Source organism: Montipora capricornis, chromosome 2, assembly GCF_036669925.1.
Source record: "Montipora capricornis isolate CH-2021 chromosome 2, ASM3666992v2, whole genome shotgun sequence".
In the NCBI taxonomy this organism is placed as follows: Eukaryota; Metazoa; Cnidaria; class Anthozoa; order Scleractinia; family Acroporidae; genus Montipora; species Montipora capricornis.
The window spans coordinates 44,287,292-44,303,838 of record NC_090884.1 but is presented as its reverse complement, the minus strand read 5'-3'; the positions used below and the strand labels follow the sequence as shown (position 1 = coordinate 44,303,838).

Genomic DNA, 16,547 nt, shown 5'->3' with positions numbered 1-16,547 from the left:
CTGAATTTTTACTGGTGATTCCTGCAGGAATCATTTTCGGGGTATAGTCGAAGAAAGAGTTTTAATATGCCGTCGTCAAAATTTGATTGTTTAGATAATATCATGTCAGATTTGTCACGATGAAATGGTTTTTTTTAGCTCATTAAAGGGACTCTAAGATCTACAAAGGCGACGTCGAAAGCATCACCTCAAGTCTTTCGCAATTATTCCATCTCGTTCACGTCGTACGATGTGAAATTAGTGCAAGCGGTCTCATGCAGGATAAAAATGAAGCGCGAAAGGCATTTATAAGCTCAAATTGTCGCCAAAACCTCAAATTTGATGATTCACGTCGCTTCTGTGCATGCGCAGAGGACTGCAAAAAGCACGTGCTGCGCGATAATTTATTTTTCCTCTTTTGACCAATGATATTCTTGTTTTGTGGGGTTGTCGTTGACGACCACGTCGTAGATCTTAAAGTCCCTAATATAGTATCATATATTTAAGACTTGTCATCGAAAACAAAAGAAAAAGTTAGCTTCTTTTATCTCCTACGTATTGGCAGCCCCTTGCAGTAATCCGGGAATTCCGAGAAAAGGCAAGCGAATCGGTAACAACTTCAGGCATGGCAGAACAGTGAGTTTCTCCTGCCCACAAACTCGTAAGATGATTGGACCTAAGAGGATCACTTGCTTTGATGGAAACTGGACGAACAAGAAACCACAATGCTTACTTCCCACTCAAGTAAAAGGTAAAATATAGCTTCTTGAAAATGTTGGCAGTGAGAAACTTCTTCTCTAATAGCCATTTATATTTTTTCAAGCAAATTTAACTAGGTCTGTTTATTTTCATTTATTTTTTCATTGTCATTACTTTTCTTATTTGGTATCAGTCTTTGTGTTTAAATTCAATTGTACATTAGTTAACCGTTACTTCTGAAGATGTATGTTGGAGCATACGATACAACAAGTTCATGAAGAGTTTTACAACATGCGTTGTCTCGTTATGTTTATAACCGTAGCTTGTTTGTTATTTTTACTCAAGTTGAAATGGCCGAAGAATAAAAGTTATTTTTACAACTAAATGGAAGTCGGTTCCCCTCTTAAATACTCGTAGACGTCAAATAAACCGATCGGACTTCAACGATATGGCATTTTTCAAAGCGTCTCAAATGAAAATCCACCTTTAATTTAATCTGAGCGACTGCACTCACTGCCTATGCGGACGTCTCGGGACATACATTTCTGTTTTTGGCATATAATCGAGTCGTTAGGAGGAGCTGTTCTCACTACTATTTCTTTAATTAGTGATGTTAACATGATGTATCAGATTATTCCCAGTGTGGAATCAGAAGAAGAGTGCGCCGTCCTCGTATGGTTGGTGGGCTTCCAAGTTCTCATGGCATGTGGCCTTGGCAAGTTGGCCTTTACAGACGAGACCGGAGCCAAGGTGAATGCACTTTATGATTTGTCCTGATTCAGTTGCATCTTATCATCTTGCATTAATAGCGACACTCGGAATAGACCATTTTACAGTTGTGTGCTCAGTTTCCTGGCCTTTGAATGAAAGTGAGTCTGGAGTTGACCTTGCTTTGATAGAAACCTCAATGCTTTTCTTATGTTCATGTTGTTCTCGTGCTAATTAGTAGGAGTTTACATAAGAAAAGCAGTGAAGTTTCTATCAAAGCCAAATCAACTCCAGTCTCACTTTCATTCAAAGGCCAGGAAACTAAGCCCACAACTGTAAAATGGTCTATCGCAGGATAAATCAGTCCTGCGTTTGCCACCGGTATGAACGGGATTCTCCCAAAAAGACAGGTACCCTATCCAATGTCGGCCTTAGGCTGAATTATATAATTGCTTTTTAGCCAATCTCATCAGACCGGGGAGACAATGTAATGTACAAGAGAACCTAATGAGAGATCTTTTGTTTTTGTTCACCAACATGGCGGCGCTGACGTAACATGAAAACCACTTATATGAAGTATTTTGCTCGTCGACCCCCCATGTTTATGCAGTTCGACGATATTGATAACAAAAGCAATAATAACAACTGATGATAAAAGGGCAAAAACTATTCACCGAAGTGGAAGTGGCTAGTGATGGTTATTTACCGAGCCACGAAGCTATTTAGTACATACTAAAACAGTGACATATTATAGCACAGTCTCTTTCATTTAGGAAAGGATACCTTTATTTGCGGAGGAGCTCTGATTGACAAACTATGGATACTTACAGCTGCGCACTGCTTCATGTACACAGACGCAGATGAAAACGCCAGGCGTCCTCTCGTATCTCCATCAAACATGTAGGTCCTTTCAACTTAACTGAATGACTCTAATAAGAGTATTGTTTTGTTATCACAGCTAAATTTCTTAGTATGGCGTTTTGACCTTATATTCCTAAGGAGTCCAGAATCAGGCACAGGGGTAACCAATAACCTTCAACCCAGACTAGTAAGAACATGATGATTCTACTCCATTAAGCTCATTTGTACAAATCCATACCCTTTATTTTCACAAAAAAGCCTATACAGCCAATCAGAATGACGTACAGCTCTTTCACGTGTGGCAGTATAACCAATCAGCGATAGCGTAAAAGCCTTTCCGAGCCAATCATTCGTGCATCTCGTGCAAATCGTACAAATTATTTTGCATTTGGTTCTATTGTTAGTGAGTTTTTGTTTCTAATTTATGTTCAGAAAACTATTTCAATGAAAATTCTCGTCTTATGTGAAATAAACAGGTCACGACATAGAAAGTGCTTTGTACAGGGTTGTATTCACTCGTTGTTTGTGTCAAAAACCCTCTCTCGTTCGGGTTTTTGACACAAACAACTAGTGAATAAAGCCCCGTACGCCGCACTTTCTATGACGTAAACTATTTTAATGGAATTTGTCTATTCTTCTTAGGTATACAGTAGTAATTGGTGACAGTCATCGCAACAAAACTGAAAGTTCCCAACATACTTTCATCGCTGCAAAAATAATACTTCATCCTCATTATCACGACGACTTCAAAACCAACGACGTTGCATTGGTTAAGGTGTCCAGCAGTGTGACTCTTGGCAATCATGTTCGAAAAGTATGTCTTCCGGAGTATTCGACAGATGTAACTCATCAGGACGATGTAATACCCGGACGCAAAGGCCACGTGGCCGGCTGGGGTGCCACGCAACTTCTTAAGCCAGGAGAGCTTTTGACACAAGACCCTGACAAATTATCTTCCTCAGAGTTACGATCGGCACAGTTTCAAATCCAGGATATGGAACGTTGCCGGAACTCGACAGACTATTGGTTTAATGAATCTGTAAGCTTTTGTGCAGGAAGCGAGAAGAGGGGCTCGGGGATCTGTAAAGGAGATAGTGGGAGTCCATTTGTTATGAATGTAATGCACAATGGGGCTAGGAAATGGGTTGCCATAGGATTGGTCAGTTGGGGAGAGGGGTGCGGCATACATGGTTATTATACATTTTACACCAAGTTGGCTCCGTATTTAGAATGGATTAATAAGCAAATCAAAAAGAAACCGACCGAAAAGTAAATTCTTTTTCTTGTCTTTTAGAAGATGTTGCACTCTTTGCGCACCAGATTTCAAAACGAGTGTACTGACCTTGAAAAACCCACCTATACACGATCAACACCAAATGCGACCAACGATAACAAACAATAATAATAGTTTGGTTTATGAACCGCTCTTCCAGGGGGCTTGTCAACACTAATTAAACGAACGCGGCTTATACAAACGATTAAAAAATGCAAAAAGTAATTTTCAAAAATTGAAACTAGCGTAAGGCACTTATGTGCAGAAATGTGCCAGGTAATTAGACGCACGCCCAATTTTGACATCCAAAACGAAGTGTGCCTTTAAGTCTAAGCTTTTGCGCGGTAGGTAGATTTACAAGGGTAGACGGTAAGTTGAACTGCTGGAGCTTATCCAGAACAACAACTGCGAGCGAGCCCGGGAATTTCCAGTTTGTACCTCATTAACCAATCTGCTAGGCTTTCTTAATAAATATGCGCAGCTGCTTTGGCTTTTGGACCTAGGGATGACCTTTTCAAACTCGTCATTTTGCAGAGAGCCTCGAGTATTACACTAAACCATAGTTAATACTGTAGAGGGGAATGGTTATGAAACCCGACAAATTTCTTTGTTGTAGGTTTTTCTTCTCTTTTTTGGCCTTGACCGAGGACAAAACACACTAGTTGTTTACCCCGTACTGTGGAACTAACCAATAGAAACGTGTTGTAATTCATGCATAGTGTACGCGCGCAAAACAAAAGATCGGGCACGGTCGTGGACCTTGGCATCTTTGCTTGCTCCTTTGAAGTTTGCCGAGCTTCGAAACCAGCCCCTCTATTATAACTATGGCCAAGCACAGAACCCTTCGTTGTACAAAAAGAGATCTCATCGTTTTGGTTTGTATAGTTAGTGAAAGGAGTACCATTCCGATTCCGATGTCGGAACAGTTTAAAAATCAAATTATAAGTGAGCCTCACAACTCACAAGAAATACTTTGATTCCCCCTTTCAGCTCAAATCTGTTTGAAACAAATGAATCCTACTTGTTAGTTCATAACACGAAAACATGTTTTCCTTCATTTTTAGTTCTAAACACGAGTGAAAGACTTAGTCTTCCTTTCCGTGCGGAAAAAATGCACTTAGTTCACTTTCATAAGGCCGCCCCAATGTCAGTTTTGATGCATAGTATATCGTACGGTTTATTTCACATTCCAGTACATTCGTAAAAAGATAGTAAGTCTTAAGGTCACTTTCCTCTCACATAATGTAATAACTATGGATAAGTGTATGAATAAAAAAACTATAGTACCCGGGGAAAAAACCTCGAGTCAGCTGAGGTTGAGATCGACTGTAAATCAATGCAAAGACTCTGACAATAATGCGCAGATCAACTCGAAACTTCAACTTCCCCCCCCCCTCCCGGGCAAAGCCCGGGCATTTGAACTTTTGAAGATTGGATCGTTCAAATTCCTGCCCCCTCGGGCCAAAATGGTGTTCAAATGCCCTACCCTATCGTCGGATTTGTCCGTCATACCCTACTAAGAACAATCGTCGTCTTCTCCTGCCGTCTTAATAAAGAGGTTTTAAAGACCTTTTTTGTAAGCCAATCGCTCACAAATGCTACATCTCTTCCTTTAAACTCTTCCATCTCGTCCAAACACGTGTTTTATAGCTGTTAGCCCCACCCCACGCAGGCAAAGGTCAAATTCCCCACTCCTCCGGGCACAGGCGATAGTCAAATGCCCGGAGTTTGCCCCGGGGGGGGGGGGGGGATGTTAAAGTTTCGATTTGATCGGCGCATAAGGTACTGAATTTCTAAATCCGAATATCTCAGAATACGTGTCTGAGCGAATTCGCTCCATTCCAATCCCAGCTCAGTCTTAAGTTTATAATAAATTCATGAGAGTGTTGAATTCATCATTTTGAACTCATCCTATTCCCCTGAGTGTTATGTTTTTCAACTAATTTTTCTCACCAAGGGCCGTCTATGTTTTTACAAGTATATATATAATGTTACGCGAAGTCACCGCAAATTGCACATTAAAACTCTTCCCCTCTCTAGAGCGACACTTAAAGATTGTGCTCTGTCTAACGCCAGACGATTTTTCTCGTCAATAGGTGTTTCAGGGGTGAAAATGTTAATGTTCTGCTATATATTGACCAAGCGTCTCTCGCTCTTGTGCCTTTTGAGGCCGGATATGGTCCACGACACTCCTCCGTGGAAAAAAATTAACAAATATTACCGTGGTGAATGCTTTGAAGTTTAAAAACCAGTTGGAAGAAAATCAACTTCACTTTAAGCTCTTCAGCATTCAAGATTGTCATCTTATATGTGTACGAGGGAGCACCACTTGGGTTGCAGGTGTACCTAATCAAATCGGGCTACCTCTGTAATTAATAATAATAATATATTCCATTAAAGCCAAAGCTCGCATTTTGTTAATAAATGTGCTTATGATACAGTAGCGACGTCAGCCTGTTTCAGCGTGATCTCTAAATTTTCAGGAAAACATTCTTTCTGAAAAGGTAGTATGCGATTAGGCACCAGAGAGCAGTCCCTGTTATGTTCATAGCCAGAAATTCTCCATGGCTTCCATATTCATCCATCTCCCAGCTGAATGGAAAGTGCCTCCACAGAATTCCGTGACCCACGTACGCAAGGATAGAGTTCATCCCTTCGAGTGAAAATAGTAGTTTAACTGGTTGCATCTCTTAGCTCAAGTAGGCCCGCTGTAATACCTAACATTGGCCTTTGATAAGCGGACGCCTAAAGGCTATTCATAAACGGCACGGCAAACAAATATTATTTTTTCTTAGCGCAAATTAGACCAACCAGCCTCGTTAGCATGAACAAAATACAAAACAAATGTTGCTCTAAAAAAGGAATAACGATTGAGGAAATGAGAACAAAGAAAAAAGAACAAAAACTTGCCACGATTCCCTTTCTCACAACCATTTCCTGTTTAATCAATAGAGGACGTGTTCCGTTTTTTCATAGCCTCATCTAACACTAGGGGGAGTTAGGAGAATTCGAGACAGTTATGCAAACCCGAGACACAGCCGAGGGTTTGCATGACTGATTCGAATTCTTTCAACTCCTCCTAGTGTTTAGATGAGGCTATGGAAACACGGAAAAAAGTCCTCTATTGCCTTTATAAAATATTCCTCAAGGATAATTCGACAAATTAAGGAAAATGTTGGTTTTTTTAACTCTTGATTGAAACAGATTTTCTTGATACACGCTCATATTTCCTACCAGCCGATCAAAACGAGCGTCTGACAACTCACAACCAATCAAAACTCGTGTGATGTCACAGCCGTGTTTCCATACTCTCATCTGAACACAGCTATTGACCAATGAAAGTGCGCGTACTATCCTAATTATTATGTATCACACATACTAGCTGTGGGACACAGTCCTGGATCTAGAAATGATCTAAAACTATTCTAAGGCTGCGGGCGTCTGGGGACAAGTTTGACTGAAGATTAATGATGAATGTATTTATTGATTCTAATTCATTGAATCTAACTAATCCATTTATTGTTTCCTATGAATAAACTGTTGGAGTGAGGGCTTTAGCTGCTTTTCAGTGAGATTTTTTAATTCAAGCTTTCGACGATCTACGGCATCATCATCATCATCATCATCATCAATATTTCCCTTATTCCCCGATGATGCCGTAGATCGGCCAAAGCTTGGATTAAACATTTTCAAAAGCAGCTCAAAGCCTCACTCGAAAAGATTATCCATTTCTCAAATATGCTGCCAAAGGACAACATCAACTGTACAATTAATGTTTTCTATACAAAGAGCATTTTCTGCGATTTTGACCCGCCCAAGGGCATCACTCAAAGTATTTCCAGAAGTTTACGAAATCCCAGAGTTAATGGTTTTGTCGTTACCTGGATACAAGAACGGTGCTCCATTCCACCAATCAAGGACGTCAGTCAGGAGATAGCATGCAGCAAGCAACAAAAACGATGAAGCTCCTGTGGCTAGAATGAACGACACTGACCTGAAAACAAGAACAGTCATACTTTATAAATCGTGGATCAACAGCAACAGGAAATTCCGCCAACCTGCACAGAAGAGGAGACCTCTCCATCTAAACATATTTGTATATTTGGCCTTTGCATGCTCTTACCAAAGATTTTTGTTGATTGGAATAATGCCTTCGTCCTTCGAAACTCCGCACAGACCAAGGGACACTGCTGCCTACATAAGGTAAGACAAACGATTAAGTTACTAGTTGAAAAAACTTACGGTAGATACTTTTGTAAATAGTCTTTAAAACAGAATCTTGGCCTTAACAATGGAACTGCACACTGCGACGTTTCTGGAGAAAGAGGTCGGTGAAATCAAGACCTGAAAAGTATGGCCTCATTTTGTCGGTCAAATCCGGTTTCAGGTTGAATATGTTTTTACGTAGGTTTAATTGGTGATCCTCATTTTACCTTGGTCTAAGGGTCCTTGGTCCTTGGATTCTTAACAGTTGTTGTTATTGCGTTCTGTCGTTTCGTTGATTGTGTTCCATTAGCCCTGAAAAGCCCCTATGGGGAGTGGTCAATTAAGTATTTCTTTCTTTTACTTTTTTTTTTTTAAAGGGAACAAATACCGCTACTCGAACTCGGACCCTTCAGGTCTATGCATGGTTTCGTGCCTTCACCACTACACAACAACGACGAACATGCTGTACTCAACAGAGTTTTTTTCATTATTTACTTTTGTATAACGAGGATAGTCAATTGATATCCATGTAAAATAACCAAAACTAATCCTAACCAGACCATAACTTTTCTCTAGGCTTAATTAAGGCTCCAGAAAAGTTTTTTCAATTCATTTGTCGGAGTGCGTATTCAACCTAGCTAAAATAAGGATAACAAAAGTTAACCCAGGTGAAAACTGATTCGTTCTGAGAACGGATTTTAGCGGCAACATGGCCACTTCGAACATATGGTTCAGATTATAATAATAATAATGATGGTTTATTAAAAATATTCAAAAATAGCACCCTAGTGGTGAAATACATGTGAATTTACAAGTATACTTTAAATATTAAAAAAATACTAAAATCTTACATTTGACCTTAAAATTAAAAGTCTAAAGGGACTGGGAATTACAAGAGACAGTATATATATACCAGTGAAACAAGACGCTTAGGTTTGCTTGATTACAAGGACTGGGCGTTAGACGCCATTGTTGGAAAAAAAGATTTTTAAATCTTTCAGTCCGGCATTTAAAGAGTGATACATGGTTTTTGTTGCGCAACTCATAAGCATGGCAATCAGCGCGCTTTGGTGGTATGAGGTGGTGCAGCCGTGACCCAGGCACGCAGATACCGTCCCAAACTTTCTTACAGAGTTCGTCTCTTCTCACATTTAAGCGAGTGGAGTTTGCAGCCACAATGGCATCTCTGTAGCTCAGCGCCGGGAATAATATACGCAGAGCTCTTTTCTGGACTCCCTCGATCTGGTCCTTGAGGTAAATTGGCAGGCTGGTAGACCAAGTGACGCAGGCGTATTCGAGGACCGATCGTACCAAGGCATAGAAGATGTTAATAAGGTCTTCCGGTGGAATTCCGGACCGCTTGAGCACTCTTAAAACCGAGTTTTAACGTGATTACCGAGATTACCGAGTTGTAACGTGTACTTGTCTCTTTCTTGCAACACTCGAATAGACGGCGCATTCTTCTGATTGGGTGCGGTCCTCCCATCTAATCGCGGTATAGTGGCATCCTCGTTCTAGTCCAACCGTAGCGTCACGAACATACTCACCATGAAAACAGCCCAGATTATCCATCGGATGAGTCTTGGCTTATGCTTCGGATGGATTGATAAGATGTGTCCAGCCTGAGTAGAAAGAAAAAGAAACAAATAGATCATACTACAGGTGTATGTTTAACGACTGAGCTTAATGACTAAAGAACATTAGGCGATAAGACTTTTTCCATTGCAATTGGCATTCGCATGAAGTGACATTTGTTTTGACATTCTCTACCTCAACCTCTGTTCAAAGGGTTTCTGTCGCGGTAGTTTTACTGTTAATTGGGATGCTCAAGATACGACATTAAATGCATAGCAATCTCAGCAAGATCATTTATTTATATTAATTAAAGTTTTGAAAACATAGCCTCATTCAATTCCATTTCAGGTTTCCATTGATGCAAGGATGTTTCTTTTAGGATTTGAGTGATATGGCGCCCACCAAATCGAGGGTAAAGGAGTTTGATTTCTAAAGGAACTGTAATGCTGCGTCGGTGGTGAAGTAAAACACAGAAATGAATTTATCAACTGACTTTCTATGGTAAATTGACCACCGTAGAGAAATTTAATCGCTCGGACAAAGGGCCAACGCTCGAAACGGCAGCTTTCAAATTTCTATGCGGTGGTCAATTTACCATAGCAACCCAGTTTATAAATGCACCAAATCGAGGGTAAACAGTACTTAGTCTAGTTACTGACCCGATGCTCTTCGACATTGCGTTATTTAGTTTATTTACGTGAAGCATTTACCTGAACCCCAAAGAAAACAAGAACTATAGAAGGCAAGCATCCCAGGATTCCCTCGGGGTCAAATGGGATGGTGGTCTTGTAGAGATCCTGTATATAAAAAAAGTACGAGTACGTTAATTTAAAGTAGTACAAGTGAAAAATAGTAAGTGGGGAACAGCTTGATTTGATTTAGGTTTAAATAATTGAGATGTGTCCATCCTAAACAGATGAATTTTACTTTTTTTAAGTTCATCTGATTTGAAGGGTCTTCGGTCAACTGGAAATATTCCATTGTTTGATTGATCTATCGATTGATTGATCGATTACCTACTCGAAGGTTTCTTTCTCCAGGTACTTTGGGTTCTCTCTCCCTCATCAAAATCGAATCCCAGTTAATTACATCTGGCTGTGGTGCTGTGCTCCGAGATCTTACCCGTACCTTATGGTGGCAGCCTAAGGTGCCTTATCTACACTTTCGGCCAATAAAAGATCTCGTTGCGCAGCGCCCTCTGTATGAGCAGCACCTGTTTAGATTTTAGTTTAGTGCTGATTAAAATTGTGACTGTGAATGTGTCTTTGGCTATAGTTACGACTTATAATTACGATACCCAAGTTTGAGATTTATTACGGTGATAATTACATTGCGTTAGTGAAACCGAGAGAAAATCATACGCGGAGTTTGTTGTTTTTATGGAATAAGACGCGAACTGAGCTCAGGGGCTGGAAACTGGCTAGCTTTTAAGGCTTACAATAAAATGAAATAGCGACTTTAAGTAACCTTTATCGTAGGAAATCTGTAAATATGGTTTCCCAAAGCTATTCTATCAATGTAGCCGGCCATTCCCCCTGTGCAGTTATATGCTTCTGGAAAACGCTGTCCAATTCCGCCAGGTCCAAGATACCCTCTGTAAGCAAAAGCAATATCACGGTACATTACAAACGTCAACAACTGACTCGAATGCCTTATCGGAAATAGGAATGACTACTCAAGCCTCTATTGTTAAACTTCCCACGAAAATTAATCACAGATATAACACATACTTACTTTCCTCCATGACAAATAGTATACTCGTGATATCGGTCATCTTTATTGCGAAATACTTAGTTTCTGAAGTTAGACTGTCATCAAGTTTAAATTCAGCCAATCATGTAGTGTCAATTTTGAGTAAGCCTCGCGTTACGATCCAATCTCGACCCCAGAGATCTTCTCTTTTGCGCATGAGAGCTCTGGGGAACCCTGATACAAAGTGTTTTCTCATTGGTTTTCATAAAGAACAATGAAAAGCGTCTCTGATTGGTGCATTTATGTTAGCACGGGGAGTGAGCAGGCGCCGTAAGGTTCAAATAGCCAATTTTTGGCTATAAGAACCCTACAGTGCATGTGTTACCTAGAGCTTAGTGTTATGCGCAGACATAAGATCCGAGGCTCTGGTGACGAGAACGGTTACCATCTATTTGCTTTTTGCGTGTGGGTGGGTGTGTGTGCGACCTTAGGCTTGATTACCAGCCGCTGTTTCGGGGAAGGAGCTCGCGCTCCTCCTAGACCTAACTCTAGGGAGAGGAGGAAAGCAGCAGCCCCGAGTCTGGTTTGATCTACGAGCTAATGCACAGATTTCCGTCACTCGAAGATCGAACCAGGCTCTAAGACGCTCTATTTTGAATTTGATTTTCATTTTTTTAAACTTTAAATATAATATACTGCCAAGAAGGCGTGGGCAATCAATTCCATTCCCCATAGCTTAGCCGAGTCTGGCTATCAAATTCCGTATACTTTAGTGTCATTAACTTAGTTGACCACCAACCCAGAACAACATTGTTGACATCATTTACTTTCTCGCTCTTATCTAAAAAAGAAACTTTCTGTTGCTGCCAATCTTAATACTACGGCTTCACTTCCCCCCAAGAAAATGTTGAGACACTAACGGGTTATTTGCGCATCTTCCTACATAAATATGTGTAGGGTGGGTTAGCGGATCTGGCATTGTTAGTCCCCTCGTTTACGTTATGTTTCAAAAGTTCAAAAGGCGGGAAGAGCATCAAAATTATCTCCGGTGTTGCAGTCACCTCAAATCTCTTGGGATCCGTCAGACAAAATAAAGGTAATCGTAATTTTGTACGGAACAGTTACTACGCCAATGTTGCTGCAATGGCAGGAAAAATATAATACTAAACCAAAGAGAACTTATTCTTCTGTGGCTAAGCGCCTAAAACTTCAGGCCTGTTATGACCTCTTTATCTTTGAAGCTATAAACCGACATTTTGATTCTTTTTCAGTCCGGATAATGACCTGCTGAGAGGAAAGCCCTTCGATTAAAGTAAATGAAACGCTCTTCTTACTTTGGACAACCAGGTACATCCACTCCAAATGTAAGCGCAAGATACGCTGCGAGGATCATAAGGACAAAAATCCACTGTTTCCACAATCCATACACATCACGGAACTTATGCCACCATCGGCCCTGCCAAATATGAAACAAAAAAGTTTCAATTTAGCCATAACTTTGGATAGACGCAAATTACACACACGCTGGTTTTAACAATACTGAGGGAATGTCTTCTTAGGGCACTTAACCGCACAATACTCTTACGTAAAGACAATGTCCTGATGGCATATGTAACACCAATCGTGCCTTGCTTAACTACAAGGACTTATCAATGCATGGGACGTAATAAGTTACCACGGCAACAAAAGAAAACTCACTGTAGACCACAACATCTTACCACGTAAACTCTCTTGTCATGGTGTTAATGGCAATGCTCTTCAGTTGCTTAAATCATATTTGATTGATAGAACACAAAGATCTTACGTAAATGGAGGCTCATCCACAGAACACTACTTATCATATGGAGATGCGAATCGTAAATGTTCACTCCGGTAAATGAATGAAAGGATGCATTTTTTCAATAGTGACGATAAATAAGGCTGCAAAAGGCAGCCTCTTAATCTAGGTAGTTCCTACTGAAATTTTCACCCCGTTAAATTTTCATTACTGGTCATATGCGCCTTAGTTTAACATTCACATAAACGTTGAGAGTACGTTAAAAAAATATGCAAAAGTCATCAGTATAATTGAATTGTAGCCATGAAAAGATTTCCTAAGCCAATGATCATCGTCGCTGTTCCAAGGAACTCGCAATTATCCATATTCCACATATCTTCAAATAGCTCAGTCGAGGAGCAGTGTGTAGGGTTGTAACACATACATGGTATCGAGTCTGGTTCAAGTCATATTTCTTTGCAGGCTTTTTCCAAATACGCCATGATATGCACGTAATTAGAAGTAAACCTATTTTGATAGGCGTCGCGAAGTGTCCTTTTGCTCTTTTTCCCAACTTCATCATCACTCGTGTCTTAGAATACACAGAAAATTAACGACACAAAGTGTCCCCTGAAACTCTGCTGCTCAAATAACTATATAAACAGCTGCGTTTGCCATTACTGTAATGATAACGCTAACGCTTACCTTACTGTTGAACATAGGAAATAAATGCGTATAATCCTAGACAAGTTGATTGGGACACTTTAACCTTTTTTCGGCAATTATGCGACGCAAAATATATCTCAACGCAAAAGTGGCCTTTCCATATTCCATAATCCTCAGCCCCCTTCCACCCCCCCCCCCCCCCTCCTCCCCTCAATCAATGTTGAACGTGCTCAGCGCGCTCAAGTACTTCTTCTTGTGCACATGATCTCGTTTGGGGCAAGCACTGCCTGGGGAAGAGGAGAATGGAAGAGGAATGAGATGGTAAATATGGAAAATGGTGGACCTTGTGGTGTCCCAGTGTAATTTATCTAGGATTGAAGACTCAACAGGAATCTTCGTGTTGGATATCATAATTGGGGGTGCATCTTATTACATGCATTTATGGACAAAAAGGCATAATAATAACTTTAATTTGAGATGCCATGCACGCGTTTACCTTTTTTTCCTCGTTGTTGGAAGGCCTGAGGAGTAACTGCATCATGGCAACAAACAGATAACAAACTCCAAATCTTTGAAGAACACCTGGGATTCTATAAAATTTTAGGTTACCATCTGAAGAAATAAAACCACCAAGTCCAATTAAAGTAACGAGGAAACCAGCGCAAATAGAGGGTTTGACGCAATGTTTTCAGTTGCCATTATCTATTTATTTAAAAGTTCCAAATGTCAAATGAGGTTCAGGAATATTACGAAAATATTTCAAGAAGATCGGAGGCAGAAAGTAGTATTGGCAAAGACGATGTTACAGTAAAAAATTATAAGAAGGATAGTTTTAATTTATTTTCTTTTATACTTACAGTTGCTGGTGAAGAGACCCAGTCCAAACAAGATTAAACTTCGTTTTATGATTTTATAGGCGATCTTTAGTTTGCTGACTCTACGGAGCCGCAAGGATCGAAATGACAGAGTGATGGAGACGCCCATGATCCAGATAAACCTAAATTATGATATAGAAGGTAAGGAACTGAACATTGGGGAACAAATGGGGCCTTTGCAGGTTAGTGATCACATGGTACAAAAATCGCCATACTGGGGCGCAAATTGCGCTCTGGGACATCTTAAAGAAAGCAAGATAATTTAAATTTTCTTTGTTTTAGATGTCCCAGTGGGCAATTTGCGTCCCAGTATCGCGGTTTTTGTACCATGTGATCAATAACCTGCAAAGGGCCCATTATTCTGATTTCAAAGTCTTGCAAACATACATGTAGAAGGGGTTTCCCGGATCAGAGTCTGAAGCACGATCATGCTGCGCTTATTGACAAGGAGAACACCGCCACTACAACATACAGGTTTTGATTTCGCTAGACTCGCTTGCAATGAACTCGTTGCCTGTCGGTAATGACAATGATGTTGACATTGATGATGATGATCATCATCATCATCATTATCATCATCAGTTGTGCGACTTGGCTTTAGCTTAGCTTGATTCTCCACAACAGTTACGCCAGTCTTACCACGGAAAGACCAAATCCGCAACCAGCAGCCCTGCGAGTAAATACGAAAACACATTAATTACAGTAGAAATCTATAAACAACGAAAAGAAATAAAAAAGCCCTAAGCCCTAAACGGTTGAATCTTCTCATCTAAGGGGATTGGGGAAGAAGCAAATTAACAGAGTTTTAAACAACCTCGTTCCCAGGGTCTCCCTTCTTCTCTTCAATAGAGAACCTGGAAACGAGGTTGCGCAAAAAGTATGATTGCATCAAGTCACAAAGCTTACTTACCATTCCAAACGGCGTGTCCAAAGAAATAGTATCCGCCACCGCCATAGTTTACAAAGATCATCAGCGTGATAGCAATTCTACCATAATGGAAATATCATGTTTTAGCAACAAACGATGGACGTTGACTAGCAATAGAATTATTTTCTTAGAGTTATGACATTAGAGTTAGAGTTAAGTTTCCAAAATCCTGAATTCAAGATTTTGGAAGGCCTAAATCCTGAATTCAGAAATACAGAAAGTATCCTATCCTACGAATGAATTTAGAATGGGGCTTTTTGTCTAAAAAGAAAACATCAACAACCAGAAAATGTTTTTTTTTTAGTGCCAGACTACTTCTTTTTAGAAGTAGGGTGTGCAATGAGATGTTTCATTTAACAACCTATTTTAAGGCTTAGATTTCTCTAGAATGTGCAAAGTACAAAAAGCACAGTTACCCGAAGAGTCAGATTTGTGATGAACCTATAGTTCGGATGCTCCTCTACCACGGGAAACTGGTGGAGGGTGCGACGCTTCTAAATTTTTATATAGGCTCTGAAGACGGCACAAGGTTCCTGTATGTTTCTGTGCTGAGTGAATTAGTTTTAAATTTGTTAAGTTCGTTTTGCCAGCTCAACTTAGATTATTCAATTTAGAGTTCCAGGCTAGTCAATGCTGTTCTCACCCTCTGAATGTGTCAAGCGATCTCAGTCGCCTCTTGACAAAAGGTCTCTGCTCCGACTGCTAGTCAACCAACAAGAACAAAACAAAGAACATACTTATATCAAAGATAAATACTTATCTATACTATTAATATTTATCTAGGATAAAAACAGTCTAGAAATAATCTACTGAATTTGCCCAGAACGGGGGTGGACATGAAGTCCACGTAAGTGCAAAGAAATGCTCCGCCTTCGCACACTCTCTTCCAGGTCGCTCGCGTCACGCACTCTTCTCTCTTTCCCGTCGTGAAAGAGAGATAGAAGAGTGCGTGACAAGAGCGACCTGGACCGTCTGAGAATCAGGCTATCTCTTGCCAAGTGCCAAGCGAGAAAGGCGAGACAAACTGATGGCTGTCCAAAATCTAGAGTCGCGAGGGCCACGAGGGGTATATTGACGTTCCCATAGTTTGCTTTCTTAATTTGTTTAGCAAGTATTCTAGCAGCTGTCTTTTGTAATTGATTTGTTTTTAGCTCCACGATAAAAGACCCACATAAAATGGGCACTTGTTGTATTCCAACAGACACCCCTACTACACCTACGTATACGTTTTCCTATCGTTACAGTCTGGAAACATCATTCTTCTGTTATTAATAAACTACAGGTTTGCTGTAATCAACTACATCTGGTCCGCTTGTCGGTAAAAAAGTG

The 16,547-nt window shown here is 40.3% G+C and overlaps 2 protein-coding genes across 5 annotated transcripts in view; one reads left to right on the top strand and one right to left on the bottom strand.

The window, feature by feature from the left end:
- Positions 1–3,540, top strand: part of LOC138023336 (proclotting enzyme-like) — a 10,905-nt gene extending 7,365 nt beyond the window's left edge. Inside the window, exons 5-8 of the mRNA XM_068870350.1 lie at positions 545–730; positions 1,309–1,428; positions 2,160–2,286; positions 2,890–3,540. Coding sequence (XP_068726451.1) covers positions 545–730; positions 1,309–1,428; positions 2,160–2,286; positions 2,890–3,520 — 1,064 coding nt within the window. The 3' untranslated portion in view covers positions 3,521–3,540. The remainder of the gene's footprint in view (positions 1–544; positions 731–1,308; positions 1,429–2,159; positions 2,287–2,889) is intronic.
- A 1,131-nt stretch (positions 3,541–4,671) lies between these two features.
- The window catches only part of LOC138023311 (heparan-alpha-glucosaminide N-acetyltransferase-like), a 28,916-nt gene continuing 17,040 nt past the window's right edge, over positions 4,672–16,547 (bottom strand). For 3 of the 4 annotated variants that reach the window (XM_068870344.1, XM_068870326.1, XM_068870337.1), the window contains 12 exons: positions 15,862–15,920; positions 15,201–15,277; positions 14,930–14,960; positions 14,273–14,412; positions 13,912–14,027; positions 12,328–12,449; positions 10,769–10,895; positions 10,012–10,098; positions 9,274–9,348; positions 7,644–7,714; positions 7,402–7,514; positions 4,672–6,173 (listed from right to left, as the gene is read on the bottom strand). In XM_068870344.1, the coding sequence (XP_068726445.1) occupies positions 5,992–6,173; positions 7,402–7,514; positions 7,644–7,714; positions 9,274–9,348; positions 10,012–10,098; positions 10,769–10,895; positions 12,328–12,449; positions 13,912–14,027; positions 14,273–14,412; positions 14,930–14,960; positions 15,201–15,277; positions 15,862–15,920 (1,200 nt within the window). In that variant the 3' untranslated portion in view covers positions 4,672–5,991. The remainder of the gene's footprint in view (positions 6,174–7,401; positions 7,515–7,643; positions 7,715–9,273; positions 9,349–10,011; positions 10,099–10,768; positions 10,896–12,327; positions 12,450–13,911; positions 14,028–14,272; positions 14,413–14,929; positions 14,961–15,200; positions 15,278–15,861; positions 15,921–16,547) is intronic. The other variant, XM_068870332.1, reaches the window with a different exon arrangement.